Raw genomic sequence first — 27296 nt, forward strand, 5'->3', positions numbered from 1 at the left:
TGCCTTGTCCATCCTACAACCGCGTCCCACGTGTGCAGTCTGGGAGGCGTTACTGGGGAATTTCGGGGGACGTTACTGGGGAATTTCAGGGGGTGTTAATGTGGAATTTTGGGGGGTTTTGCTGCGTGCTCCCCAGGGGGGTGTTTGTCACTGTTGTCCCCGTGGTGGTGACCCCCTGTCGTGTCTCCCCGGGCAGGTGAAGCGGCGCTGAGAGGAGAGCCCCGAATGCAGCCCCTGCAATCCCCCGCGCTCAGCAACCACCGCACGGGCCCGCCGCCCATCAGCCCCAGCAAGAGGAAGCTCAGCATGGACCAAGGGGACGAGGAGCTGGACTGTGAGAACGACCACGTCTCCAAAATGAGCCGCATGTTCAACCCGCATCTGTAAGTGCCTCGCGTCCGTCCCCGCATGGAACTGAGTGCTGCCTGCTAAAATCTGCTAAAATCGTGTCCTGGCTCCAACTTTGCGCTCGGTTTTTTTCCCTTTGTTCCAGTTTGTGTGGGAGATCTGCACCAGAGCCGCCGTGATTAGATGGGTTTTCATGTTTTCTTTTGTTTTTGTACAGCGTGAAGTAACAGGAATTAGCTCAGCCTAACTATTTATAGCAAGCCATACGTATTCACCTTGCGATTCCTGCAGCATTGTTCCCTCGCTCTTTGTAAGGCGCTCCTTTTACTTCCCCCCATTCTGAGGCTCTCCTGCTGGGGGTGGGGAGGCAGCAGCAGCAGGAGGAACACAAGTGCTTTGCATTTTTCCGAGGCCAGCAGCTCGGAGCCAGCTGCTTCCTGGGCTGCCTTGACAACTGGGCAAGCGGCAGTTGTTGCTAGACATTCCTGCTCTGACAGTCAGGTGTGGAATGTGCCGGCCAGGTAAGGCGTTGATGAGCTGTGTTGGGCAATCAGCAGATGCCATTCCTGGGAATGAGAGCCCAGCTGGCACTGCTGCAGAATTCCTGTCATTCCTGCCTGGAGGAAGCCGTGGATGGGGCTCCTGTAGCTGCTGCCTCAGCTCCTGCAGCCCCGGCATTCCGCGCATTCCACAGTCATGGGATGTGGACGGAGGGATTTATCCTGCCATAAATCACAGCAGCCTTACTCACAGGCTGGGCCCGCAGTCTGCAGCCTTGGAATTTGTTACAAATCGGGAATCCAGCTCTGAAGTAATGCAAAACAATGAAAGCTCCCTTCTCATTTACAACATACCTCCTCCTCTCCCTGAAAAAATTAACTATTTATAGCCTTGCTCTGGGGCCAGGAGGGCTTGGAAAGAACCCTGCCCTGCATTTCTGAATGCACGACACAACTGAGGAGATTTATGGCATTTTTGAAACGTTATGTAACTTTATGGGGGAAAAGTGTAATTTTTTTTTTTTTAAGGCTTATTTTCTACTGATGAAATAAAACACAGCTGGCAGTTACATACATTATAACACTTTATATAGCGGAGGCCATAAAAATAATGAAGTCTGAACCAAGAGACTCATGTGCAACCAAGGTTCAAAACTAAAAGATGCAGGCAGTTATTTCATGTGATCCCTTAGCTATATGTCAGAGCTGTCTAATAGTTTCCAGTGTGGTACATTTTTATGGTTTTTTTCAATAGATTCTTTCTGTGATTTCGTATATGAGACATTCATCTTTTCTTCTTGTAATTAAAAAGCACAGGCTTTCTGCCCAGGGTTCATGTGGCTTAATCTGTTTCAATTGAACTATCTGCTGCAGATGAATTATAATCTAAAATCGCATCCATGAGGCCATCTCTTTTTCTCCTTTATTTTGTAAGTTTGATCTGGCCATACAAAAGTACGCTTTCAATGGAATATTATAAAAACCCAAACATTTTTGATTCATCTGAAATAGCTGGATTTCTGTGTATTTCAGATATATCAGAAAAGTTCACAAACATTCTCTCCGAATTTCGTTCTCATTTCCCTGCCACTGCCTCAAATGAAGTTATTTTTTTGACTGTTTTTCATATTTTCCATCTTTTTCTGATTCTGATGTTCTGGTTTAACAGTAGAATTGGATTACTCAAGCCCTGTGGATCTGTCCAGAGAATTTGAGTTGGGTGATGGACGTGTGTGGTGGAAGCTTGGCTTGCTCACACCCAAGAAAACACACTAGATTTGGGGAAAGAATTATTTTCTGGAGCAGGATAATGGCAGCCATTGGAGTGACTGAGTGACTTGGAGGTTCTGGAAGTGTAAGGTTGACAACATTCAGTTTAGAAATCCAAATGTGTGAGAGATGTGGAGTGAGGAGATGGGGTGCTACGGTGTCTGTGGTGTCAGCAAAGACATTTCTGTGACTGGGACTGTAAAAATTAGTTTGAGGCTGTGTGTTTTGAACTTTTCAGGGCCAAGTTCCCTGAAAGCACAGGATGAAAGTGTCCCTGACACAAAACCTGGGCACAGCTGACAGAAGTCTTTATAACCTCCAGCAGCAGCTCTTGTTCAGGCATTTGGGTCTTTGTGGTGGTGCTGGTAGAACTGGGAAGCAGTTGTCTATTCATTCTCTTAACACCAGCATCTCGTGGCTGGAAATGTAATTAAATAGGCCAAGGATTGTGTGTTTGGTTCATTATAAATGGTGGAACCTTTTTGTTAGCAATTTGATCTTAACTCTGAGGTAGCAGCACCCCACTGTGCTTCAGCAGGAATGAATCCATTGAAAGGCTTTGGATGTGTTATTAGAAATCCAGTTACGTCAGCCTTTTGTTGGGAAATGGAGTGCTTGGAGACATTCCCTGCTCAGGTGTAATTCCCTGAAGGATCGTTTGTGAGCTGGACTTGGGTATGTTTACTTTTATTGTGGAAAAACACAACGATTGGAGTGCAGTCTCTGGAGCGGAGTGAATCAAATGCCCTGGCAAGCCTAGCAGGATCCTCAAATGTGTAATGGAATGAATGTGCAAAGAACACTTTATCAAATGTGCTTTTTCAAAGGAGACAATTCTCAGCATTAGGGTAATAATACACTCGAGAGCTTGTGGATTAATTAAAAAAAACCAGCATGGGACTCTGCCTCCCTTTCACATACTTTTATAGCTTCTGTGTTTTTGTGGTGATGGAAGTTGTGAACACCCATAAACTCCTTAGCTGGGAAGAACAAGTACTTCCAAACTAAAATATAGTGACAGGTAATACAGAATTCCCTTATTTTTCTGCTGTGTCCCTCAGGTGTTTACCTTGAAATGCACTCACTGAAGTTAAGTCTTGATAAAATAAAAGCTGCTTTTGGCTTTGTGCTGCTCTGTGGAGGAGAGGGGAGCTTGTTTTGAGGCTCGGCTTGAAGCATGGCTTTATTTTCCCGAGAATTCACTAAAACCACCGTGGTTTACAGCAGAGTGATTGGGAACTAGGATCACACGGAGAATTCTGTGCGGTGCAGGGGCGGCTGGCTCCGTCCTGACCCGTCCGGGAGCGCTTGGGGCAGCGCTGCCGGGCTCGGGGCCGCCTGCCCGGGGCCCTCCTGCCCGAGCTCCTGCCCGAGCTCCTGCCCGAGCTCCTGCTCTCTCTCCCTCCCCTCCGAGCTCCCTCCTGCCCGAGCTCCTGCTCTCTCTCCCTCCTCTCCGAGCTCCCTCCTTCCCGAACTCCTTCCCTGGCTCCCTCCTTCTCTCCTTCCCTTTTTCTTTCTCTGTTTCTCTCCTGCTCTCCTCCCTCCCTCCCTACCTCCTGCTCTCCTCCTTCCCCTTCTCCTTCCGTCTCACTCCTGCTCTCCTCCCTCCCCTTCTCCTTCCCTGTCTCACTCCTGCTCTCCTCCCTCCCCTTCTCCTTCCCTGTCTCACTCCTGCTCTCCTCCCTCCCCTTCTCCTTCCCTGTCTCACTCCTGCTCTCCTCCTTCCCCTTCTCCTTCTCTGTCTCACTCCTGCTCTCCTCCCTCCCCTTCTCCTTCCCTGTCTCACTCCTGCTCTCCTCCCTCCCCTTCTCCTTCTCTGTCTCACTCCTGCTCTCCTCCCTCCCCTTCTCCTTCCCTGTCTCACTCCTGCTCTCCTCCCTCCCCTTCTCCTTCCCTGTCTCACTCCTGCTCTCCTCCCTCCCCTTCTCCTTCCCTCTCACTCCTGCTCTCCTCCCTCCCCTTCTCCTTCCCTGTCTCACTCCTGCTCTCCTCCCTCCCCTTCTCCTTCCCTGGTTCCGTCCCGCTCTCCTCCCTCCCTCTCTCTCTCCCTTTTCCTCCCTCCTTCCTCTCTCCCTCCCGGGTTCTCTGCCTCCCAGCAGGGCTCCCTCCTTCCCTCCCGGGCTCTGTGGCTGGTTCCCTCCCTGGTGTCTCTCTCCTCCCTCTGCCCGTCCCTCCCGTTCCGCAGCCCAGCACACAAAGGCCGCCTTGTCCCGGCCGCCCCGCCGCCCTAAGAGTCCCCAGCGCGGCCAGCGGGCGCAGCGCTGCCCTTTCCAAAGGAATGGCCTTTGCAATTCACTGGGGACCATTATTTTTGTTCCTTGTGCCGAGTACGTCAGCCTGGAAGCTGGCGTTTGGGGTTTGGGACGAGCGGGCTTGTGCGTGGAGACTTCCCCTCGTTCCCGTTTGGTTTGGTGGCATTAGGATTGCGATGAGAATTAATTTCTGTGTAAATATCTTCCTGTGGCTAAATGATTGCAGCTGTGAAGTGGAGGGAATAATTGTCTTTTGGTTCGTGTGATAAATAATTTGGCTTTTTCTTGTAATAAAAGGTCTGCACATGAATGAGTTACTTTAATGTGTATCATGTACAATGATGTGTAGTTTCAGACTCTTCAAATTCTGGGCTGTCTTCAGTTTTGTTACACTGAAGAATGATGGTAATCCTACCCAAAACACTCCTGAAGTTTTTTACCATGAATATCCCGGTGGCATTTGCTTACTTTAATGACACTGTGATAGAAATTAGCGGGGAATCCTTTAAAAAAAAAGTGTGCTAAAAGTTTATTATTAAAGCTCTATTTGAAGACTATGGAATAAATCAGGCTAGAACAGACCGTTTTATCCAACCTCCTGCTCAGAGCAGGCTCAGCTGCATCTTCAGTGAGTTTAGAGTTGCTCAAAGGGAGAAATTTTGAGTAAGATTAGAAATATTGAGTAAATAAAGTTCCTCATCAGGGGATTCTTGTCACCTTCCTCCTTAGCTTGGCTGAGAACACAGGGTGGAAATGTTCTGCAGAAAATCAGGTCCCTGTTGTGGAGGAACGTGGCTCCAGCAGGGCTTGAAAAGATGCAGAGCTGGCTCTCAGAGGTAGCGTGGGAGTTGTCAGAGAAGCTCTTTGCTGCTCTTTGGGTTCCAAACTTCATGTGGTATTGAGAAATATGTTCCCACTGTCATTTTATTGTGACAAATTGGAGTTGGGAAAAAAACCCAGCACACAGTTGAGAACACCCAAAGTGTCTCTCATCTGCTGAGTGAAGCGTCTTCACCCAGTCCTTGGCACAGATGTGCCCTTGAAGGATTTTGAGGTTCACCTGGGGCTCTCAGAGCTGAACTCCTCAGTGGAACTGAGCCCATGTGGCTCTTGGTGATTAGGTGGACAAAGGATCACAGAGCAGGTTTCAAACTGCTTTTCCTAATTTTTTTCCCTTTCCTTGTCATCGTTCCTTTAATGATGGAGGGAATCAGACATTTTCTTAGTTATTAATGGAGATCACACGCTGCACAAAATTAAATTGTTTTCAAGAAATATGTGTGAAATGGAACCTTCAGAGACAGACTTGAAAGAGCCACCATATCTGAGTTAATATTTAACACAGAGTTGTGCAGTTCTTAGCCACGGGGGAATTTCAGAAAGCACTCCAGTCCCTTTCAGTTGAAGCACATGTGAAAGGTTTGTTAGGAACAGTTTCAGGGCTAAAAGCAATTTGAGTGATAGCTTATCAGTACTTCACAAAAAGACCTATCTGTCAAAATTTGGGTAGATGTTGAGGTACTTGAAAAACCAGGCAATGTTAGCTCAGGTGTCTCCTCCACTTGCAGACAGAAGGGGTTTGTTAGCCAGCTCCAGATTTCTGCTTTGATACCATGTTTTCCACTTTCATTTTCCATCTTTTGTGGAGGAGCACAACCCTTCCCTGGTGTGGCAAGGCTCCAAGCTGCCTCTCAGGGCAAAGCTGTGTTAGTGTTGCACAGAGGGGTTTGATCACCCACTTAGGGAAGGCATCTGGGGCCCTGTGCACTCGGGGGTGCAATGGGAGCCACAGAATCACAGAATCTTCTGAGCTGGCAAGGACCCACAGGGATCATGGAATCCAAGTCTTAAATGAATGGGGAATCCCTCGAGCCCTGGTGTTGGGTTTTTATCCCAGGGTAAAAGCAAAATTTTACATTGTGTGAATCAATCTGTGTCTACATGGGGTGAAATTCAGCACCAATCCAAAATCCTGAGATCTTAGAAAGAAGCAAGGAAAGACCCAGTAACCTTTGCAAACATACTCTGGATGTATATCCAATCCCATGGAAACAAAGGTTTAATCTCACTTCTTTCTATTTAACCATTTTCCCAGATGTTTCCTGCAGTTTGACAGATGTGCCTTTTACTAGAAAGTTGTGCTCTTGAGAATGAGAGTGTTATGGACACAGTTGCTATAGACAATGACTGTGTGAGGGTAAGGTTTGGAATAAAACCTTGCATTAATTTCTACTCGAATCAGTAGTTTAGTTCCCCAGGCTGGCAGCACTGATGCTGTGGGACAGCAGGCACAGGCTGGCAGGTTTAACTCCTTCCTGCAGCATTGCCAGCTGCTGGCAGACTGCTGCAATTCCCAAACAGAAAGCTGGGGGATCCCGGGGAATCCTTGAGCTACAGCCCTGGGGCTTGTGAGATTCCCAAGGCTGGGCTGTGCAGGGCTGGGGCTGGGTTGGTTTGGGGTTTATCCTCAAAGGAAGAGGGGAATAAAAGGACTTTGCTGCCATTGGGGTCTGGAGGGTTTGATCCCAGTGGGAATTCTGCAGAGATGGATCCCATGTGGGGAGATCCTGGTGTGGATGAGTCCCCAGCTGGACTGGTCCCAGTGTGGATGATGGACGCTGTGTGGGTGGGTTACAGAACCACAGAACAGTCTGAGTTCGAGGGGACCCAGCAGGATCACCAAGTGCAGCTCTTCATTCAGTGAATGGCCCATACGGGCACTGAACCCACAGCTGTGGTGGTGTCAGGAGTGGGTGGATCCCACACGGGCATGACTGACACCACTGGCAGGAGTGATCCTCTGCTGCCCAGATGGTACTTCATAAACCTTTGTCACACTTCTAATCAGCAGCTGTCATGAGTCACAAACCAGTGCCTTCAAAAGGGAGTAAGCAAAGTCCCCAAACATTTTTGCTTGTGATTTGCTTTTCTAATTAAGTGTCCCCCAAACCAGAAGCTGCCGTGGGAGGAGACTGTTGGCTGCACAGCGTGGGGTGCCTGAGCTGCAGAAATGCCCTCCAAACACTCATCTGTTGCTGCTGGGGTCCAGCTTTCCAAGGAAATATTTTACTATATTGGTCTGAATAGTTGTGCAATATACAATGAAGCTATTACTGTTTTTATGGTGCTTCTAGAGTTTTCGGTAATTCAGTTTTTATTAGCAATTACAAACAGTTTCAATAAACTTTTAATGAAATGTTTATTCCTTCTTTAAAACAGCCTGTGAAAAAGTCTAATTTCTTGAAACCAGTTGTTTAAACACTGCTCTTGGTCTAAAGGCCTAAAGAGCCTGAGGGTTTTTTTTGAGAATTTTTGAAATGTCTGGAAGTGAACTATTATAGTTTCTCAGCTTTTCCTGCTTCACCTCAGCTAATGTTACAGTGTGTGTCTGATGGGTAGAGACCATCATTTGTAAGTTTTAAAGATCCCAGGCCCTTTTCCCTTGTTCTCCTTTGACCCAATGAAGCTGGAAGGGAAGGCTGTGCAGTCCCATTTTCTCCTGATGATTTGGCACAGTTAATTCCAGCACTGTGACCTTATTTTCAGAGGCTGGTTTGTGTTGTTAAAGCTCTTACCAAATTAACTGGTCATGCTCATGCTGTTGATATCTTTCACTTCCCCTGTTATCTATTTGGAGAAAATTATTTATCTGCTCCCGTGCTGTAAAATTCAACCTGCTGCAGTTTTTTAGGGGGTAGAACTGGGGGAAATCACAGACTTGTGAGAATTTGGGGTTCATGGATTGATTCAAGCTGGTACCGACTTTTACAAAAACAGTTCCATGACAGGCCTTGGGTGATGATCCAAAATACTTTTTCCAAATAAACTAAGTAAAAGGTTTTGCAAGGAACAACCCAGTGAATCCTCTAAGAGAGCATAACTGACACTTTGTATTTCCTTTAGCTCTCCTGGCAGGTTTCCCCAGTGAGTTTGAGCACCAGCAGCTTTTCCCAGAGCCTGCAGCACAGCCTGCAGTGCCCTGGCAGTGCTGAGTGCCCGTGGCTGATGCTGGTGCCCTGGGCCATGACCCACTGCAGCACTGGATGTGCAGCCTTCCCCCTGACACTGGCCCTGGGTGTTCTCTGGGTGGCCATCAATAGATTTTATGGTGTTTTCCAGTGACTGGCTATAGAGGGCTCGTTGCACGTGCCAAGTTTGACTTCAAAAGGAATTAGAAAGCTGCACATGACCCTCTGATGGATGGGTAGAGTGCAGGAGGACATGTGTGCCAGAGGTGTTTGGGTGGGCACTGCAGTGGGTACAAATGAATCCCTTCACACCCTCTGACCTTGCAGATGTTTCCATTAAGGCCTCCCTGCTCTTTCCCTACACTCAGGTTTTCCTTCCTGCTTGTTTGAAATGTGCAGTGTCTCTTGTACCTCATGTTTTTACCCTTTGCTCTCCTGGAAGTTCTCCCCTCCAAGCATCCCAAGTGCCTTAAGCACTTGAAGCAGCTCAGAATTCTGCAAGGACAGTTTTCCTTTCCCTTCCAGCAGTGGTTTGCTGTTCTAGATCCCATCCTGTTCATCCCAGCACCTCCAGGATCCTGCCTTGCTCCACTCCCTCTGCTTCACCAGCTCTGTTTGACTGCCTCAGGTGCCTCAGAACACCCAGGCACTGGGGTGGCTTCTGCAGGGCTCACTTTTGAGCTAGAAGGGAAACCTGACTTCTGGGCTGGACTGGCAGCTGTAGGATGGAGTTGCTGGCACACTTTGACGTGTCCAAGTTTTGCTGAAACTGCCATCCAAACAAATGCTCTCCAAAGTGCAGCAGCAGCATCTCCCAAGGATCCCACATCCTCTGCAGGGCCTTTCTCAGCTTCCCAAACACTCCTGTCTCCTGTCACCTGCTCCAGAAAGAATCCTTCCATGCAGCATTTTTCTAGTGTGCTCTGCAGGATTTTCCAGAGGCAGCTGGAGCTACTGTTGTTCTTTGAAGAGAGAGTTGTGGAGAGGTGGCTGAAGCAGATAAATCCCAAAGGGTTGGTTGCTTGTCCTGTCTCCTTTCCAAGGACTGCTCTGCTCCTGGGCAGGAGCTGGGAGAAGGAAGGCAGAGATGCCCTGGTACAGGTTAGAGGATCAAAAAGTTTCTTCTCTTGGACTGATGGGATTGGTGGGAGGCTGAAAACTTTTTGACTTTTTGTCCTCAATCCTTGAAAAGTAAGGATCTGATGGGAGCTCAACTGCTGGTTCCCACCTAGCAAGAGTTAAACAAAACTTTGAAGATGTGGAAAAGGGTTATGTTTATTGTCCAGAAATCGCTGTGCATTTTAGGAAACTTTTGCTACAATATTCATTTATACCTAGACACTTTTTGTGGTAGCACTGAAATCTGGAACTTTCTCTTGTTTCTTGCAAAGCTCCAGCTATTCAAGATTTTTAAAATTTTCTTTACAGGCTAAATTTTGTTTAAGCTACCTACCTGGTTACCATTTCAGAAGTTTCCTGGGTGTTTATTATAAGTGAAATTTTTGTTGTTTGTGTCTCAGGAATGGCCTCACATAAAGGCTCTTCAAAAAATGCTGGAAATTTAGAATGAGCCATCAAGTGTCCCAGGCAAAAGAGAGCATAAACACAGGAGTAGGAGTAGGTTTGGAGTTGGAATATATTTGGAGCTGTGCAAGGCAGCAGCAGTGCAGAACAGAGAGATTAGTGAGTCCTTTTTTCCCCTTTTTAAAAAAGTTGAATTGCAGGTAACCTGCAGTCTGTACCTGTTGCAGCGAGGTCACTTTGTCATTGTTTCTGCATTCTATTTGTACACATGTTCCAGCAGTGACAGAACTTCTAATTTAATAAATTAATAAATCCCTGAGTTTTGCTGTTTGAAAGCAACCAGTGCTGTCTTCTGTGAGCGTTGGAGCAAAGGTGGCCAGCCATTAAAAAAGAATCCTGTGAGAAAAACGAGTAGGATCTGAGATTGTGTTAATTGATTTTACTGTACATTAGATTTAGATTTCAGTTCTGTGGGCTTGGCTTTGGACTGAGCTCTTATGTCATGCAGTTCTCTTGCATTCTTTCATCCTTGTGAGTATGAAGGCTTCAGGAAGGGAAATTCATGTGAATCTGAATATTTGTGCTTGGTGCAGGCTGTAATGGGACACTCCTTGGTACATTTCACAGCTCATTATTGATTTCTTTCTTCTGCTGTGAAATCTGTTCTCCTGGTTGATTCCATTTGCAAGTAACTGTCTGCTGCAAGGTTTATCTCTGAAAACCCTGCTTTGGTGAGGATAAATATAGAAAGTCTGGCTTGTGTTTGTTTATATGAGATGATCCCATTTCTTTTTAGTGCTTTTTTTCAATGGTTTAGGCTTAAAGGTCTTTCCTTTGAGGGAGGGTGTTCATTATGTTTCTCAGGAAACCATACCTGGTACTGTGGCTCGAATGATTCCTGCAAAAAACAAGGATCTCTGCAAGTTTTGGGATGGAGTACTGAGCCAGAAAAAAAAAAGGCTGCTCAAAGAACTGGGAAGCACCTAGCTGGCAAAGTGGGATGGAATGGGGCTGTATGTTCAGATGACAGTCATTCAGGAGGGCACTGGGCTGCTTGGAGTATTTTTTCATGTTCTGAATACTTCAAATAATTGCCTGAGACTCAGAGCAAATTGCTGCTGCTTTCAGGATTTATTGGGGTTTTGTTTGTTTTTTTAGTGAATTTGTATTGCTTCATTCTGAGTGAGGAACTCTTAGGATTTTTCTCCCTGGATGTATATAACCACATCTTGAAATACCACTTTAAATTCTAGTTTTCCCACCTCCCAGTAACAGAATTAAAAGTGTGCCAGTAGATACTTTGCAGGAAATGGTGCTCCTCATGTGGAGCAGATATTCTGTATCAGTGGGTTAAAAATCCTCAAGCAGCCTTTAACAAAAGCAGCTGCCCTCTTCCAGACCTAGTAAATAAAGGCAGTAGAAACTGATGGAAAACAAATATCATGAAGATGCTGAAAATGTTCAATCATATCAGAATGAGGTTGCAGAAATGCAAGTTTGCTCTCCAGCAAGGCGCTGTGTTTGTGTGAAGAAAGGGGGTGCTTGTTCTTTGTCCGGAGCTTCCATTTCGAGCCAGCGCTGCGGTTCTGCCAAAGGCAGCGAGCACCGTCTGTGATTCCTTGCCTTGGAGGTACAGTAATGCTTTTGGCAGCATTCCTGAGGGCTCTGCAGGCTGGAAGTGAGTGCAGGCAGCGCTGTCCCCTTCGTGGGCCTCTTTTTTCCCTTTTCCTGCAGCAGCTGGCAGGGGCCGCCTGTTGCTGTGAATTCCCCCCTGGCGGTGCCAGCCAGCAGAACAGCCTCGGGTGAAGCTTCAGCAGCACAAAACCCTGGGAGCAGGGGGGTTTACCCACCTGGGAACAGGGGGGTTTACCCACCTTGGAGCTGCTCAGTGCCATGGCTGTGCCTGTGGGGACAGCCAGCCCAGCACATGATGCTTGGTAAGTGCTCTGATTCACTGGAGAGCAGCTGGAAAAGCATGGCTGGGTTTGAAGGATTGGAGAAATTCACTGGAGGTCGGGAGTGTGTCTAATTTTGCTCAAAGGAAGCTGGAAGTAGCTGGGATAGCTGTGTGAGCAGGGAATGGGGGTGCTGGGCATGGATCCCTGTGCCTGGCTCTGCTCTGGGCTCACCCATGGGAATTGGTGGATTTTAAACACTGGAATTGCTGGATTTTAAACGCTGGAATTGCTGGATTTTAAACACTGGAATTGCTGGATTTTAAACACTGGAATTGCTGGATTTTAAACACTGGAATTGCTCTGGCATCCCCCCCCACTGCTCATGGACTCAGGGTTAATAAAATATGCTGATTTTTAAGACAAGCTGGAGTCCAGGGATGGCAAAGCTGTTTGGACAGCTGGATTTGTTTGTATTATATATTTTTAAGTTCTTTTTTGAGCTTGGTCAGAAATCCTTCTTTGTGATTTTGGGTTCTTATGTTTGACTTGAGAGATGCATCTCTGAACTTGTCCAGAGTGTGGGGAATGTTTGAGCTCGTGGACTTCAGTGAAATATGATTATTTTCACACACTTATTTTGTGATTGCCCCTTCAGATAAAGTCTTTAATAGCAAAACAAGAATCATCATGATGATAACAACAACAAAATTTCCATAGAAAATATTTTTTAAGTGACACTCTAAACTAAATTACTTCAAAACATGAAATTGATGAATGCCCTAGAAATAATTTTAGAATTGTCTGACAAATCTGCAGGATTTGCTATTTATGTGTGAACAGGAGGGGCTCACAAATGCTGCTGTGTTTTCACGAGGGCAGAGCTGTCATGGTACTGTCCTCCATGTCCTTCTTTCCAGAACAAAATATTATCTGATGTGGAAGTAGAAACTTGAGGTGTTGTTTAGTTTTTCCAGAGACTGTATGAGTTGAAGGTGGATGAACTGAGGAGAGGAGTTTTAGGGAGTGGATTATCAGCAGCTCCTTGCCCGGAAGAGGAGTTGTTCTAATTTAAGAAGAGAGAATTATTTGCCTACAGAAAAGCCTGGGGTGTGGTCTGCTGAGATTGCTGAGATAACTCAGTAATTTTAGGTGTCTTTAGGGAAGGTCTGCCTGCTGGGCTTGTTCCTGGGGACAGGCTGATCCCATTGCCCAGGTTTTTGGTCTCTTCTTCCAAAAGTCTTCAGGGAAAATTTTTGATGGGTTTTTCTGTGTTACTATTTTTGTTTGGATTGGGGTTTTTGTTCTTGTTATTGGTTTAGTGTTTTTATGGCAGAAAAATTGCCACTTCAACAACATTTAGGGCTGTGACTCTTCTTTTAAGGTGAGGATGAGTGAAATAAGCGTTGCTGTGTAAAATGGAAAGTTTGTTTTGTTTGGAGTTTCAGTAAGTTTGTTCATCAGTGGTCACTTGACAGCCCCACCCCCCCAGTAAATGCAACACTAAGTTGTTGAAAAGAGAGTTCTAACTCAAAAAACCCCCAACAACTGGTGTAGGCACATGTTTTGTTTCATTTCATAAGCATTTATTGGGGAGTAAACAAAACTTTTGCTTTGAAAATCAGCCTGTGCTTACTAAAACAAAACAGAATCATTCTGAGTAGAAATCCTGTTTGAGGCAGTGAGAAGTAGGAATCTCCAGGAGCTCTTGGTGGTTTTGCAGCTTCCAAATTGTAATTTTAATTGTAGTATCCCAGCTAATATTCAGTTGAAAAGTGAGAATTTGGCTGCAGCTACAGAGGTTCTGCACTGCAGCACCAAGAAGGAGCATTGCTGAACAGTGATTTTTGGTGGTTTTTGGGGTTGCTGGTTGCCAGGATGTGCCAGGCTTTGTCCAGGCTGTGTGTGAGGTTCCTGCCTGCGTGCTCAGGGCTGGGGTGGGATCATTCCCATGCCCAGGAGCTGTTTCCATGCTGTAATCCAAGAGGAGCTACTGTAGGTTAAATATAGAGCCCCTTGTGCTGCCATGAACTCACATTTGCATCAGTCATTAGCTCAGAGCGCTGCAATTCCAAACTTTCCTGCTGAGGCTGCTCCTGCAGTCGAGTTCTGCTGGAAGTGAGCTGGGACAGTGCTGGGACAGTGATTCCTGGGAATTGTGAGCTGCTGCTCAAATCCAGCCTGGAAAATGGGCTTGAGGAACACACAGGGCCAGCTGTGAAACCTCCGGGGTTGGATTTTATGGTGGATTCTCCTAATCTGCAGCTGCTAATTTGTAATTAGTGAAAAGGGCCAAGGGGATGCAAAGGGTTACAGATTGTATTGTTGTGCTGTTGGCTCTTCCCTCCCCAGGCTGCCAGGGGAATTTGGCACAGAGTCCCTGTGTCCTGAGCTTCCTAAGTCACTGGTTGCCTGGCATCATGTTAACCCAACTTCTACCACGATAAATGAGCTGAGATTTGATTCAGGAGCAATAATTTCTGTACAGCCAAGTGGCTCTGGAGCAAGCTGAGGAATAGCACAGAGGAACTGTGAGTGGTTCAGCCAAGGTGCTGTTCCTGAATGCAGCAGAGATCTGGGTCCTCATCTCCAGGAAGGAGGTGACTTTTAGCTCTTACTGACAGGGGCCACACAGGTGACAAGGATACAGGTTTTATTTGAGGACAGCATTACTGGAATAAAAGCTTGTTGGAGAGATGAACTTGAGAGTGGCTGCAAGATGATGAGAGGGGAGCAATGGCTTTGTCTCTCTCCTAATTCAGGAGTCAGGGCTAGGGCAATCCAAGGCATTGGATTTTAGGTCGAAAAGAAACAAAAAGAGCTTGTGAAGAAAAGGTACTTTAAAAAGTATGTTTAAAGCCTGGAGTCCATGACCAGGGGATGTTGAGGCTAAAGGATTTAGGGCTGGGCAGGATCACCATGGGACATCCCCACACCCCATGTGGGTGCTTTAGGGGCTCCTTATTTCCCTTGAATTGCAGGACTGTTTTTCCTCAGCCTTGTGTGTGGAGAGACTTCCTCAGACACTGAAATAAGCAGTAGCTTTTGGTCTTGTAACTTACTTCAGCATTGAATATTGATTCCTTTTCTGTCTCTGCCTTTCATCAGAGCCTTTTTAAAGCTTGTTCCTGCATATTAATTTGCCATGATAGGCTTTAAAAACAGGAGAAAAACCACCTTGAATTTCACACACAGACAGGACACAGAGGGTGTTTCACTGCTACTCAAGAATGGTCCTAAGACAGGTTGTTATTTTTATTTTCCATGGAGCCAGTGGTCTCCTCTGGTGCTTTGGCAGCTGGAATTTGCTGTTCCCCACTGCAGTGTGTGAGCTCTTCCAGCACTGCTGACTCCAGGCTGCTGGGGATGCCTGCTGATGAGAGAAGTGCTTTTCCCTTCAGTCACTGGTTTGCCTTTAATGACAGTTGTGTTGCAGTGTGGAAACTGAAATCCCTCATCCTCAGATATAAACCCAGCTTTCTTTTCATTGCAGTGAATGATGGGCTCATTATGTGAGCCCATCTACAGGGATTTGCTGTTCAGGAGTAGCTGGAAATCAGTCTTTTGAAAGAGCAGTTGTAAATAAAGGATTCTGAGCTAAATGCAGTGTAGTTTGCTTTTCCTTCACTTTCTCCTCTGAAAATGTTGCTTCCTGCCTTGACTCCCTTCATTTTTGCTGATATCAGCCATGTCTTTTCAGTAAACTAAACTTTCCTTGGGCTCCAGCAATGCTTTGAGAATATTGCAGTGTTAGATGGAGTGGGATTAGCAGTGTGGTAAAGAGGAGGAGTCTGATGTTTGGAAAAGTTCTTTCTTGGTGCATGTGGATGAGTATCTGAAGAAATCCTAGGCTGCAGAGAGGTGCTGGCTGGCAAAGCTGGCAGATGTGGGGGGTTGGCTTCTCTCGGGATATCCCACTGGGGGATTCCACCTGGCAAGGTGCATTGCTGACAGGGCTGATGGAATGCTGCAACCACACAAATCCCTTCTCCCTGTTTGCTCCCTGCCAGAACCAAGACTGCCAACGGGGATTACCGGAAGGAGCACCGGGAGCGGAGCCGCAGCCCCATCGAGCGGGCGGCTGCCCCCACCATGAGCCTGCACGCCAACCACATGTACGCCTCCATCCCCAGCCTGAGCATGGAGCAGCCCCTAGCACTGACCAAAAACAGCCTGGATGCAGCCAGGACAGTGGGCATCTCCCCCAGCCTGAGCAGCGTGGAGCGGCAGCAGGTACGGGGCTGGCACCGGGATTGGCACCGGGATTGGCATCGGCCAGTGGGCCGTGGGGAGAGCTCCGGCTGCAGCCAGAGGGGAGGCTGCTCCTCGGGCAGCACGGGGTTAAAAAGGCACCCTGAATGTCACAGGTCATGGTGGTGTTGGTTGTGACATTCCCAAGCTTGGGAATGCTTGTGTTGTATTTGGGGATATTTGGGAATGCAGGAGTTGTGTTTGGGAATGCAGGAGTTTTTATTTGGGAATGCAGGAGTTTCTATTTGGGAATGCAGGAGTTGTGTTTGGGAATGCAGGAGTTGTGTTTGGGAATGCAGGAGTTTTTATTTGGGAATGCAGGAGTTTTTATATGGGAATGCAGGAGTTGTGTTTGGGAATGCAGGAGTTTTTATTTGGGAATGCAGGAGTTTTTATTTGGGAATGCAGGAGGTGTATTTGGGAATGCATGAGTTTTATTTGGGAATTCATGAATTTTATTTGGGAATGCAGGACTTTTTATTTGGGAATGCAGGAGGTGTATTTGGGAATGCATGAATTTTATTTGGGAATTCATGAATTTTATTTGGGAATGCACAAGTTTTTATTTGGGAATGCAGGACTTTTTATTTGGGAATGCATGAGTTTGTATTTGGGAATGCAGGAGTTTTATTTGGGAATGCAGGAGGTGTATTTGGGAATGCATGAGTTTTATTTGGGAATTAATGAATTTTATTTGGGAATGCACAAGTTTTTATTTGGGAATGCAGGACTTTTTATTTGGGAATGCATGAGTTTGTATTTGGGAATGCAGGACTTTTTATTTGGGAATGCATGAGTTTGTATTTGGGAATGCAGGAGTTTTATTTGGGAATGCAGGAGGTGTATTTGGGAATGCATGAGTTTTATTTGGGAATTCATGAATTTTATTTGGGAATGCACAAGTTTTTATTTGGAATGCAGGACTTTTTATTTGGGAATGCAGGAGTTTGTATTTGGGAATGCAGGAGTTTTTATTTGGGAATACCTGTGTTTTAACAGGGATTCAGAGTGTGGTTGGTTCAGGGAGGCCCAGCACCTGCGAGCAGTGCCTGGGGACATCCCCTGAGCCCCTCCTGGTGATCCCTGTGTGCTCTCCCCCCCTCTGTCCCAGCTCTCTCCACCCTCAAGAAGGGGGACAGCACAGAAGGGAGAATTTGGCTCCGGGTGATCTTAGCTGTTTTAGCCAGCCAGAAGCATTTGCTCTGCTGCTCAGAGCAATGTTGTATCACTCATTCCCTTTTCCTAAAGGCAAATCATTCTTTTTGATTATTTTGTGCTGATTTCCATGTGCTGGAGTGGTTGTTCAGGTTTTTTTTGTTGGTTGTTCTTTGCTTTGCCATCATGCACATGGCATTTGTTTTGCTGTGGAAGTGCTGAAGCTGAGCCATTTCTGTAGGCAAGAACAGTTTCCTCCTGTGTCAGACTCACTTTAATCCCTCCTGCAAGTGGAGAGACAAAGCAGAGAATTGAGCTGTGATGAGCTGCAACACTGAGAAATTAAACTGGCCCATGCACCCAAGCTCTGCCTTCCCTGGCTCCCTCTCTCTTCTCTTTGACATTTTGAACCAGATTAGGATCATTTTTTTTGGGAAAACAGGATGTTGGGGCAAGGCCTTGCTAAAAACACAGAGTAGGGATTATACAAAATAAAAAGTGTACTGAAAAAAAAATCCTACTTTGATGATTCCTTGTTTTGGGGATTTTTTTAACCTTAACATGTTGAATGAGATTTCATTTCTAATAAAACAGGTAGGAGAAGAATACCTTATTTGCAGCAGGACAGGGTTATTCAGCTGCTGTAGTTAGTGATTATTGCTAAATTCTCAGTTTATCTCAATGATTTATAAAAGTTTCTATATTCTGTGCACACAGAACCATAGCAGAGGATTCTGCAAGGTGCCTTTTTGGGCTCTCCAAGATGCTGGCATGTGCATTTCAGAGATATTGTTACCTGTCTCTCTCTACTTCCCACCTCCTGCATGTCCAAAATGCACTTCAGAAGAGAATTAAATACATGCCTTTCTCAAAAACCACTTCTGAGAGGCACAGAATCCTCGCCCCTACAGAAAATGATTACTCCCACATGTGAACTGTTTACAGAAAAATCAAATCATTCTTCTGTTTTTCTTTATTTACTTTTTGTACTTTGCTGCCAGTGCAGTAAGATGGAAATAACCTCATTGCTGTTTTGGCCTGGCAAAAATGATGTTAAACTTCCCTGGAAAGCTCAGCTCTTTTACCTTAGTGGCCTTGCTCTTACTCTGCCTAAAGTACCACCAAAGAAGGGAAATTCCCTCCTTCCTCACTGACCTTGATTTTTTTTTTTTTTTTTGTGGGTAAAATTTTGCAAAATGGTCAAGAAATTAAATTCCAGTGGTTCTGTTAATCTTTTGAACACTTACTACTTAATTTGCATTGAGTATAATGGACTCCTTGCATCATCAAATATATGGAATTTATTCCAATGCCTGTGTTTTTTCCCTTCAGCCACCTGGAGAAACTGGGACATTTCTTTTCCCAGGGCTTTGTGTAAATGTCCATAGTAAACAACTCTGAAAAGAGTATTTTATGGTTACACCTAAAGTACAGATGGAGGAGTTCTAATGTAATGTAGCTGTGAACAGACATTCTGGGGAATTTGCATGTGCTGAGAATGACACTGAAGTTAATTAAGTATTAATTATAAATTAATTCACCTGCTGGAAAGGCAGGTGAATTCCAACAAGAAAGGATTTGTGCTCTAGAGTGGCTCAGAGTTCTTCATATTTACTGTACATCCCATGGGATTAGGATGCACTGTGGAACACAGAGGTAGGGCTGGGAAAACTCAACTTCTGGATAAAGTTATAACACCAAGGCAACAAATACCTGGAAAATCTGCCAGCCCCTTCTTTGTGTGGCCACAGAATGAAACAAACATTTCATGTGTTGATGTGGAACTCAGTGAAATTAAAACCATCACTGTAAAATCACTGCAGAGATTTGCTTTCACACTGCCCTTTTTCTGTTCACTTACATAAGAAGTGTTGTGAAAATGCAATGCAGATTTTTTTATTTTTAATCAGAGAAACAGCTGAATATTTAGGGGTTTAATATGAATTGGATAGTTTATGGGTTTAATTGCTGTGAAGTTGAAAGAATCACTGTAAAATTATTTTTAAGATTTACTTTCTCACTGCCCTTTTTCTGTTCACTTACGTAAGAAGTGTTGTGGAAATGCAATGTGGATTTTTATTTTTAATCAGAGAAACAGCTGAATATTTGATTATTATTTTTAATCAAAGAAGCAGCTGAATATTTAGGGGTTTAATATGAATTGGATAGTTTATGGGTTTAATTGCTGTGAAGTTGCAACAATCAGTGTAAAATTATTTTTAAGATTTACCTTCACACTGCCCTTTTTCTGTTCACTTAGATAAGAACCGCTGTGGAAAGGTGATGTAGATTTTTATTTTTAATCAGAGAAGCAGCTGAATATTTTGGGGTTTAATATGAATGGGATAGTTTATGGGTTTAGTTGCTGTGGCTGTGAAGTTGCAGCAGTCACCCTAAAATTATTTTCTTAATAAAATTTTTATTTTTTTAAGATTTGCTTTCACACTGCCCTTTTTCTGTTCATGTACATAAGAAGTATTGTGGAAGTGTGATGTGGATTTCTATTTTTAATCAGAGAAGCAGCTGAATATTTAGGGGTTTAATATGAATTGGATAGTTTATGGGTTTAATTGCTGTGAAGTTGCAGCAATCAGTGTAAAATTATTTTTAAGATTTACCTTCACACTGCCCTTTTTCTGTTCACTTAGATAAGAAGTGTTGTGGAAAGGTGATGTGGATTTTTATTTTTAATCAGAGAAGCAGCTGAATATTTTGGGGTTTAATATGAATGGGATAGTTTATGGGTTTAGTTGCTGTGGCTGTGAAGTTGCAGCAGTCACCCTAAAATTATTTTCTTAATAAAATTTTTATTTTTTTAAGATTTGCTTTCACTGCCCTTTTTCTGTTCATGTACATAAGAAGTATTGTGGAAGTGTGATGTGGATTTCTATTTTTAATCAAAGAAGCAGCTGAATATTTAGGGGTTTAATATGAATTGGATAGTTTATGGGTTTAATTGCTGTGAAGTTGCAACAATCAGTGTAAAATTATTTTTAAGATTTACTTTCTCACTGCCCTTTTTCTGTTCACTTACGTAAGAAGTGTTGTGGAAATGCAATGTGGATTTTTATTTTTAATCAGAGAAACAGCTGAATATTTGATTATTATTTTTAATCAAAGAATCAGCTGAATATTTGGGGGTTTAATATGAATTGGATAGTTTATGGGTTTAATTGCTGTGAAGTTTAAGCAATCAGTGTAAAATTATTTTTAAGATTTACCTCCACACTGCCCTTTTTCTGTTCACTTAGATAAGAACCACTGTGGAAAGGTGATGTGGATTTTTATTTTTAATCAGAGAAGCAGCTGAATATTTTGGGGTTTAATATGAATTGGATAGTTTATGGGTTTATTTCCTGTGAAGTTGCAACAATTATTGTGAAATTGTTTTTAAGATTTACCTCCACACTGCCCTTTTTCTTTTCACTTACATAAGAACCATTGTGGAAATGCGATGTGGATTTTTATTTTAATCCAAGAAACAGCTGAATATTTGGGGGTTAATATGCAGTGGGTTGAATTGCTGCAGCTGAGTGTGCCACTGTGCTTGTGTCCCCCCAGAACCGTCCCTCTGTGATCACCTGTGCCTCTGCCAACAACCGCAACTGCAACCTGTCCCACTGCCCCATCGCCCACAGCGCCTGCTCCGGGGCTGCCTACAGGAGACCCTCCAGCTGTGAGTGCCTGCCTGGGCTTGGGGGGGACAGCTGGCTGCTGAGCAAGGCAGGAGCCTCCCCTGAAATGGGAAATGTCAGCCCCCTCCCGCTGAATTATTATGGTTTGGAAATTAAGGGGCTCTCAGGCAAAGGTGTGGGAGTAGGAATAACAGTTCTTCACTAGGAAAACTAAAAATACAAATGCAGGGATACAAACCAACCCACTGCTAGGGTCAGGGCATGCCCTGTCCCCTGTGTGTCAGGGTGGTGGCACAGTCCCATCCCAGGGGGGCTCAGGGTGTTGGCACAGTCCCATCCCAGGGGGGCTCAGGGTGGTGGCACAGTCCCATCCCAGGGGGGCTCAGGGTGGTGGCACAGTCCCATCCCAGGGGGGCTCAGGGTGGTGGCTCAGTCCCATCCCAGGGGGGCTCAGGGTGGTGGCACAGTCCCATCCCAGGGGGGCTCAGGGTGGTGGCACAGTCCTATCCCAGGGGGCTCAGGGTGGTGGCACAGTCCCATCCCAGGGGGGCTCAGGGTGGTGGCACAGCCCCATCCCAGGGGGGCTCAGCCCTCCTGCAGTGCCAGCTGTGGCTCTGCTGGAGCAGGGATCCTGCACAAGGGGGGAGTTTTCCTCTGCAGCTCCAGGGCTGCTGGAGATGGGCCTGCTCTCCCTCTGGGAATGCAGGGCAGCAGAAAGCTGCTCCTCTGGGAATGCAGTGGGCAAAGGCTGCTGGGCTGTTCCAGGTCAGATTGGATCCAGGTAGGAATGCTTGGCTCCTCCCCTGGGCAGAGCATCTCCCCATGGGATGGTGGAATTTGATCAGCCCTGCAGGGACACTCAGTGGCCATGGACAGCAGAGATCTCCTGGAGGGAGGGTGGGTTTGTGGAGGAGATAAAGAGAACTGCCCCAGGAACAGGAGACACCTGCCCCACCTCTGACAGCTGGGGATAGAGCACACAGCCCGGCTGAATCTCGCATTGACACCCTAAGGCAGTGCCACCCTCCAGCCTGCCCTCACTGGGGTCCCAGCAGAGCAGAGTGGTCCCCGCTGTGCCCTTACTGACAGGGAGAAAAGGAGGTGAAATGATGGACACCCCTTTGTCTGCTCCTGTGCCACAGCTGGAGGCACTGCTGCAGAACTGGGGAGAGAGAGGTGTTCTTTCTTCTTGTTTTGAAAAGGTTATTTAAAAAAAATACACAAAAGCAAGCACCCCACACAGACAAATAAGTCATTATGTTTGTTTTAATCCAGCAGACAAACAGCAGCCAGGGCCAGCAGATCCCCCCACGGTGTTTTTTAGGAGCTCTAGTTTCCCCTGCTCTCTCAATGGCCAGGAGACTCTTGTGATTCAGCTGCAGTCACAGGAATCTTTCCTGCAGCCACAAATACCCTTCCAAAGCCTGGACCCTGCACCCTGCTCTGCATGGATAACACAAAAACCTTTGGAAGGCAGTTGCTACAGCAACCCAAGCAGGAGCTGTAGCTTTGTGCCTTCTGTGCAGTTAGCACTGCTCATGAAATCTGCTCAGGCAGTCCTTGCTGGGAAAGCTGGGCTCTTCCTGCTCACTCTCACTGCACAGAGAGAGCTCAGCCCTTCCCTCCCAAGTCCTTCACCTGCTGGGGCAGAGCTTTCACTTGCAGCACTGCCAAAAGCTCAGGGCAGGGGGGCTCCAGCAGCCAGGATGTGTCCATGGAACAATACCAGAGTGATGTAGGCAGCAGCCTAAAGCCCATGGCAGGGTAATTATTAGTATTTTGCTATAAATAGTAATTTTTTTTTTTATTTTTATAGAGATCAGTATAGTGTTGATAAGTAGAATTGGGATCTGAAGGAGCCCCTTAGACTCTGGGAGAAATCAATCACTGGGGATCTCAGATGTTATAAACTCACAAACTGGTGCTACTGGTCCCAGCAGAGCTGCTCCAGTGGGCATGGGAGCAGGGCTGGATATTTCCAGATAAGATTTGTTTCCTGTCAGGTGAAGAGGTGTCTGTGCATGACCCTCAGGTTTATTTTAGGATCAATCAAGCAGTGGGGCTGTGCCATGGATCCCAACAGCTCCATGTAGTTTTGGAAAGACAATTCTTATTAAGACACACAAATACTGATTCTAAATTGTAAAACTGCAGTGCTCTTATATTTAGTGTGAGGAGTTACTGCAGTTCTGGGTCAAAACCTGCCTTTTAAGGCTTTTGTAGTAGTCCTACAGCACTTACTGCAGTGCTCCTGATTCATTTAGTTCTGAGTGCTCCCAGCACTAGTGTGTGGAGTAAGGTGAAACCCTGAGTGCTGCAGTTTAGGATGGGGACTCCTGACTGCTATCAGCAGGCTTGGCAGCTGATTTCAAACAACTCTTTACATCATTAACTCCATTTAAGCTTAAACATAAGTTCTGTGTGATTGTTTTGGGAGAAGGTTTCCATAGAATTGGAGCTGGAGCTGTTAGTTGCCTGAGGGACAAATACAATTACATGAAAATGCTCACCTGTTCCAGGTCACAGAAACGTAAAAATATTTTATTCCATTGTTTTTTTTTTTTCATTTTAACTCCTTCCTTCCCACCTCCTTGCCCTCTCCCAGGTCTGTAAGGGTCTGAGGAGGCCATCTTAGTGAGGGGGACTTGTAGTGACAGGGCATTAAGCTGCAGGGGAGATGCTTTGGGGGGTGGAGCCCCTCTGCTCTGGAGACAGCCTAGGAGAGATAGAGGGGTGTAGAAGGCCCTGGGGAGAGCTCAGAGCCCCTTCCAGTTCCTAAAAGGCTCCAGGAGAGCTGGGGTGGGACTGGGGACAAGGACCTGGGGTGGTGGGATAAGGGGCATGGCTTCCCATGGCCCAGAGGGCAGGGCTGGATGGGATATTGGGCAGGAATTGTTCCTGGCAGGGTGGCAGGCCCTGGCACAGGTGCCCAGAGCAGCTGGGGCTGTCCCTGGATCCCTGGCAGTGCCCAAGGCCAGGCTGGACAGGGCTTGGAGCCCCCTGGGACAGTGGGAGGTGTCCCTGGCGGGGGGCGGGGGAGCTCTAAGGCCCTTCCAAGCCAAGCCATTCCAAGATGTGTGGCAGAAAGCAGGCTGAGGTGCAGTGCCAGGGTCTGAAGTGTCCCTCTGCTGCTGTCCCCACAGCCACCACTGCGTGTGACCCGGTGGTGGAGGAGCACTTCCGCAGGAGCCTGGGCAAGAACTACAAGGAGCCCGAGCCGGTGGCGAACTCGGTGTCCATCACGGGCTCGGTGGATGACCACTTTGCCAAAGCCCTGGGGGACACGTGGCTGCAGATCAAGGCTGCCAAGGACGCCGTGGGCAGCAGCCCCGAGGCGGCAGCGCGGCGGGGCCAGGCGTCGCCCTCGTCACACATGGTCAGCCACAACCACTCGCCCTCCGTGGCCTCCTGAGGACAGCGCCCTTCCCGCTGGGAACAGCGTGGTTTGACTGAGCTCGCAACAAGTGCTTCACTAGTGCTGGGGAGGGGAGGTTAGTTTGCAACACATGGTTCTGTCTACTCACTTCGTTGTTGTTTTTTGTTGTTTTTGTAAAAAGGGTGCCCTTAAAGACGATAGCAGGAACTATTTCATAAAGATCCATATGATGTAGCATCCTTTTCTTCCTGCCTCAATTACCAAAGAAACCTCTGATGCAAATCTGCTGCCCCTTAAAAAAATAATGCACGCTAATCCACAAAAGCCATGACACTTAGTTGGTTGACCCAAGTGCTTTTTTGCTTTTCTTAGCTTCTCAAGACTAGAATTTGTCTGGTTTGCTTACGTTGCTTTTTTTTTTTTTTTTTTTTTTTTCCTCTGTGAAGTAATTTTGTATGTATATACTTGAAAAGAACTGTCATGTATGATTTGCACTATTGGAGGAGGACTGAAGTTGCACAGCAACTTTCTGGAAGAGGCGAAATATTTTGAGGGCAAACTGCTGAAAAAAGGGTTTAAGGATGACATTTCTATCAGCTTGATTTTTCTTAGAGCAAAACAGCTTTGGAAGGGGAAGTCTCATACAGGTTATAGGTCTTTCTCTCTTTAGATTTCAGGTGCTTAGTGCTTGCAACTGGACTGCATAATTTACAGAACACGGGCATTTTTTCCTAAACACTGCAGTTTGTTAGAGTAGAGCTGAGGTCGGAGGGTTCCATAGTGCTTAACGATGCATGTTTTATGAAAAATAGCTGGTATCTATTAATGTATAGACAGTAAGAATCATGATACTTATTAGCTTCTCTTCAGAATTAGTTTATTTTTGTCAGTAACAACCCTAGATATACTTACTGCTGGTACAGTTGTACTCTATGATATTTGTATTTGCTATTCACTTTAGTGGCAGCAGCACCGAGGGCAGCTCAGGACAGGCCTCGTGCAGCACTGCTGCTTCACAGGGATCTGCTTCCCAACCCCCAGTCTGTGTAATCCACCCTGAACTAGCTGCAGGAACTGCTACCCTGACAGATCTTGGCTGGACAACAGATTGTTGCAGTTTGTGAAAGATGATCTTTGCATTTGTTCCTTTCGCTTTGGTTTGTTTAGGCCTACGCCGAGTCGCAGCATACATTCCTCCAGTAGGTTTGATACAGGTATTACTGCATTTATTATCATGTGCTATATTAATAGCTACTAACTAGAAATTAGGCAGTAGAGGCAGGCATAAAACCACAGCTGTGCTAGTGCTAAGAGCTTCTCTTCTTCTTGTTAAGTGTAACTGCTCTCCCCAGTACATTCCATCTTCCCAGGACAGTTGCAGCCAGGGCTTGCTTTTTATCCTGGGCCCCCCCTGAAAGGATGGGCTCAGTGCAGGAAGTGAGAACTGGTTGGAAGATGAACTCCACGTGATGTATTATGGACTATGTTACAGTATTGGGTCCATTGTGGCTTTTCTTTTATGCTTTTTTGGTTTGGTTTGTTTTTTTGGTTTTTTTTGTTTTTTAAAGTTAAGCTATTTAATTTGGAAAAGGTGCAGGGTAGAAAGAGATCGGGAGATTGGCTCTTACTCTTGGTGAGAAGGTGGCTGCTCAGTTTTCTTTAAAAAAATGAAAAAAAAAACCCACAAAAAAACCCAACCCAACACCTAAGCCCCCCAGTTTTACACATTTCACTACCATCTTACTGGGTAGTCAACGCTTCCTTGCTTTGGCATTCAGTACCCTACTCTCTGTAGGAAGATTGTTAAAAGAACACTTTTTTATATAGGTAACTTTAAGACCATCGTTACGCTGTGCGTAAAGAATGTACAGAGAAATTTGTAGGTATTTTTTGAGGAACAATTAATTTGTTAATGATATGTAGCTATTTAATTTTTCCCTTTCCTTTATTGTAATCATTCTTTTTTTTTTTTTTCGTTCGTTCGTTTGGAGAAAAAAGTTGATCTTTTTTTTTTTTTTTTTTGTTGTAGATTTGTCTGTAATACAGTAAAAAGTGCAGGAACACAGTTATTCTATGAGGACACTGCATTAGCATTAATAGCCACTCGTTTGTTATTGCTACAGGCTACTGAGCAGTATAACAGTCAATACTAATACTGTAGATGGACTCTGTGGAAAATGTGACTCCTCTGTTTCTTTGTAAACACAAATAAGATAATGTTTTTAAAGCTAATATTTTCAATAATAGCTGTTTTACAAGGTTACATTTACTTATCTGAGATAGGTAAATGGATTTGAGGGCAATAAAGATTTAATGTGCTACGTCCAGTGAAGCAGACACTGGGCACAACAATGTCACGAAAGCCAAAGGGTTGGGGGGAGGTGGAAGGACACTAAACTGAACTCACCACCACGAGACGTGGTGAAGCTTCTTCACAGAGCCAGGTTATCTACAGTTCAGTTGGAAAGATTCTCTCTGTGTTTGTAAATCTGTAATATACCATTCTTTTGTGGCCTTGTTTCACCTGGAAAAAAAAAAAAAAAAGGTTTGGCAGGCCATCTTTTTTTTTTGTACTTTAAAGTAGCCTTAAAGAACAATAAAGTGCTCTTAAATCACAGGTGTGTTCCTAAGCCTCTGTGTTGCCTGGTGAGACAGGGATAGGTGTATGAGAGGCAGAATCAAACCTCTGGCCACATCCTCCCTTCCTTCCAAGCATCCCCACCTCTTTTAGGACCATGACCCCACTGGTGGGGCTGCCACAGCCTCAGTCTGCAGCTCAGGGGGCTTTTCCCTACAGGAGTTTGTCAGGAAATCCTTTCCAGCAATAAAAACCCTGCTGCTGCCCCAGCAGCTGTGCTGGGCCTGGAGGAGCTCACCTGGACTGGGACTGGTTTGGAAAACACCAGCTGGTGCTGCATTTCTGTTCCTGAAAAGACCAATTTTGTGGCATTTTGTTTGTCCCTCAGCCTCTTCAGGGAATCCCTCCCTGGTGAAAACAGCTGAATTTCAGATGTTGACATCCACTGTCCTCTGGTCCAGGTGAGCATTCCAATGGCCCTGGAGATGGTTAATCCTTAAAAAGTGGCTGTAATTACCTGAGTTTGAGAAAGCCCTGTGAACCAG

The 27296-nt window shown here is 45.7% G+C and overlaps 1 protein-coding gene across 2 annotated transcripts in view; it reads left to right on the forward strand.

Moving 5' to 3' along the window:
* The window catches only part of VGLL4 (vestigial like family member 4), a 91922-nt gene extending 65134 nt beyond the window's left edge, over window positions 1-26788 (forward strand). For both annotated transcript variants that reach the window (XM_059856141.1, XM_059856140.1), the window contains 4 exons: window positions 197-383; window positions 15767-15989; window positions 20724-20838; window positions 23941-26788. In XM_059856141.1, the coding sequence (XP_059712124.1) occupies window positions 197-383; window positions 15767-15989; window positions 20724-20838; window positions 23941-24209 (794 nt within the window). In that variant the 3' untranslated portion in view covers window positions 24210-26788. The remainder of the gene's footprint in view (window positions 1-196; window positions 384-15766; window positions 15990-20723; window positions 20839-23940) is intronic.
* Window positions 26789-27296: the final 508 nt, after the last annotated feature.

This window comes from Haemorhous mexicanus, chromosome 11 (genome assembly GCF_027477595.1).
Source record: "Haemorhous mexicanus isolate bHaeMex1 chromosome 11, bHaeMex1.pri, whole genome shotgun sequence".
NCBI classification, from domain to species: Eukaryota; Metazoa; Chordata; class Aves; order Passeriformes; family Fringillidae; genus Haemorhous; species Haemorhous mexicanus.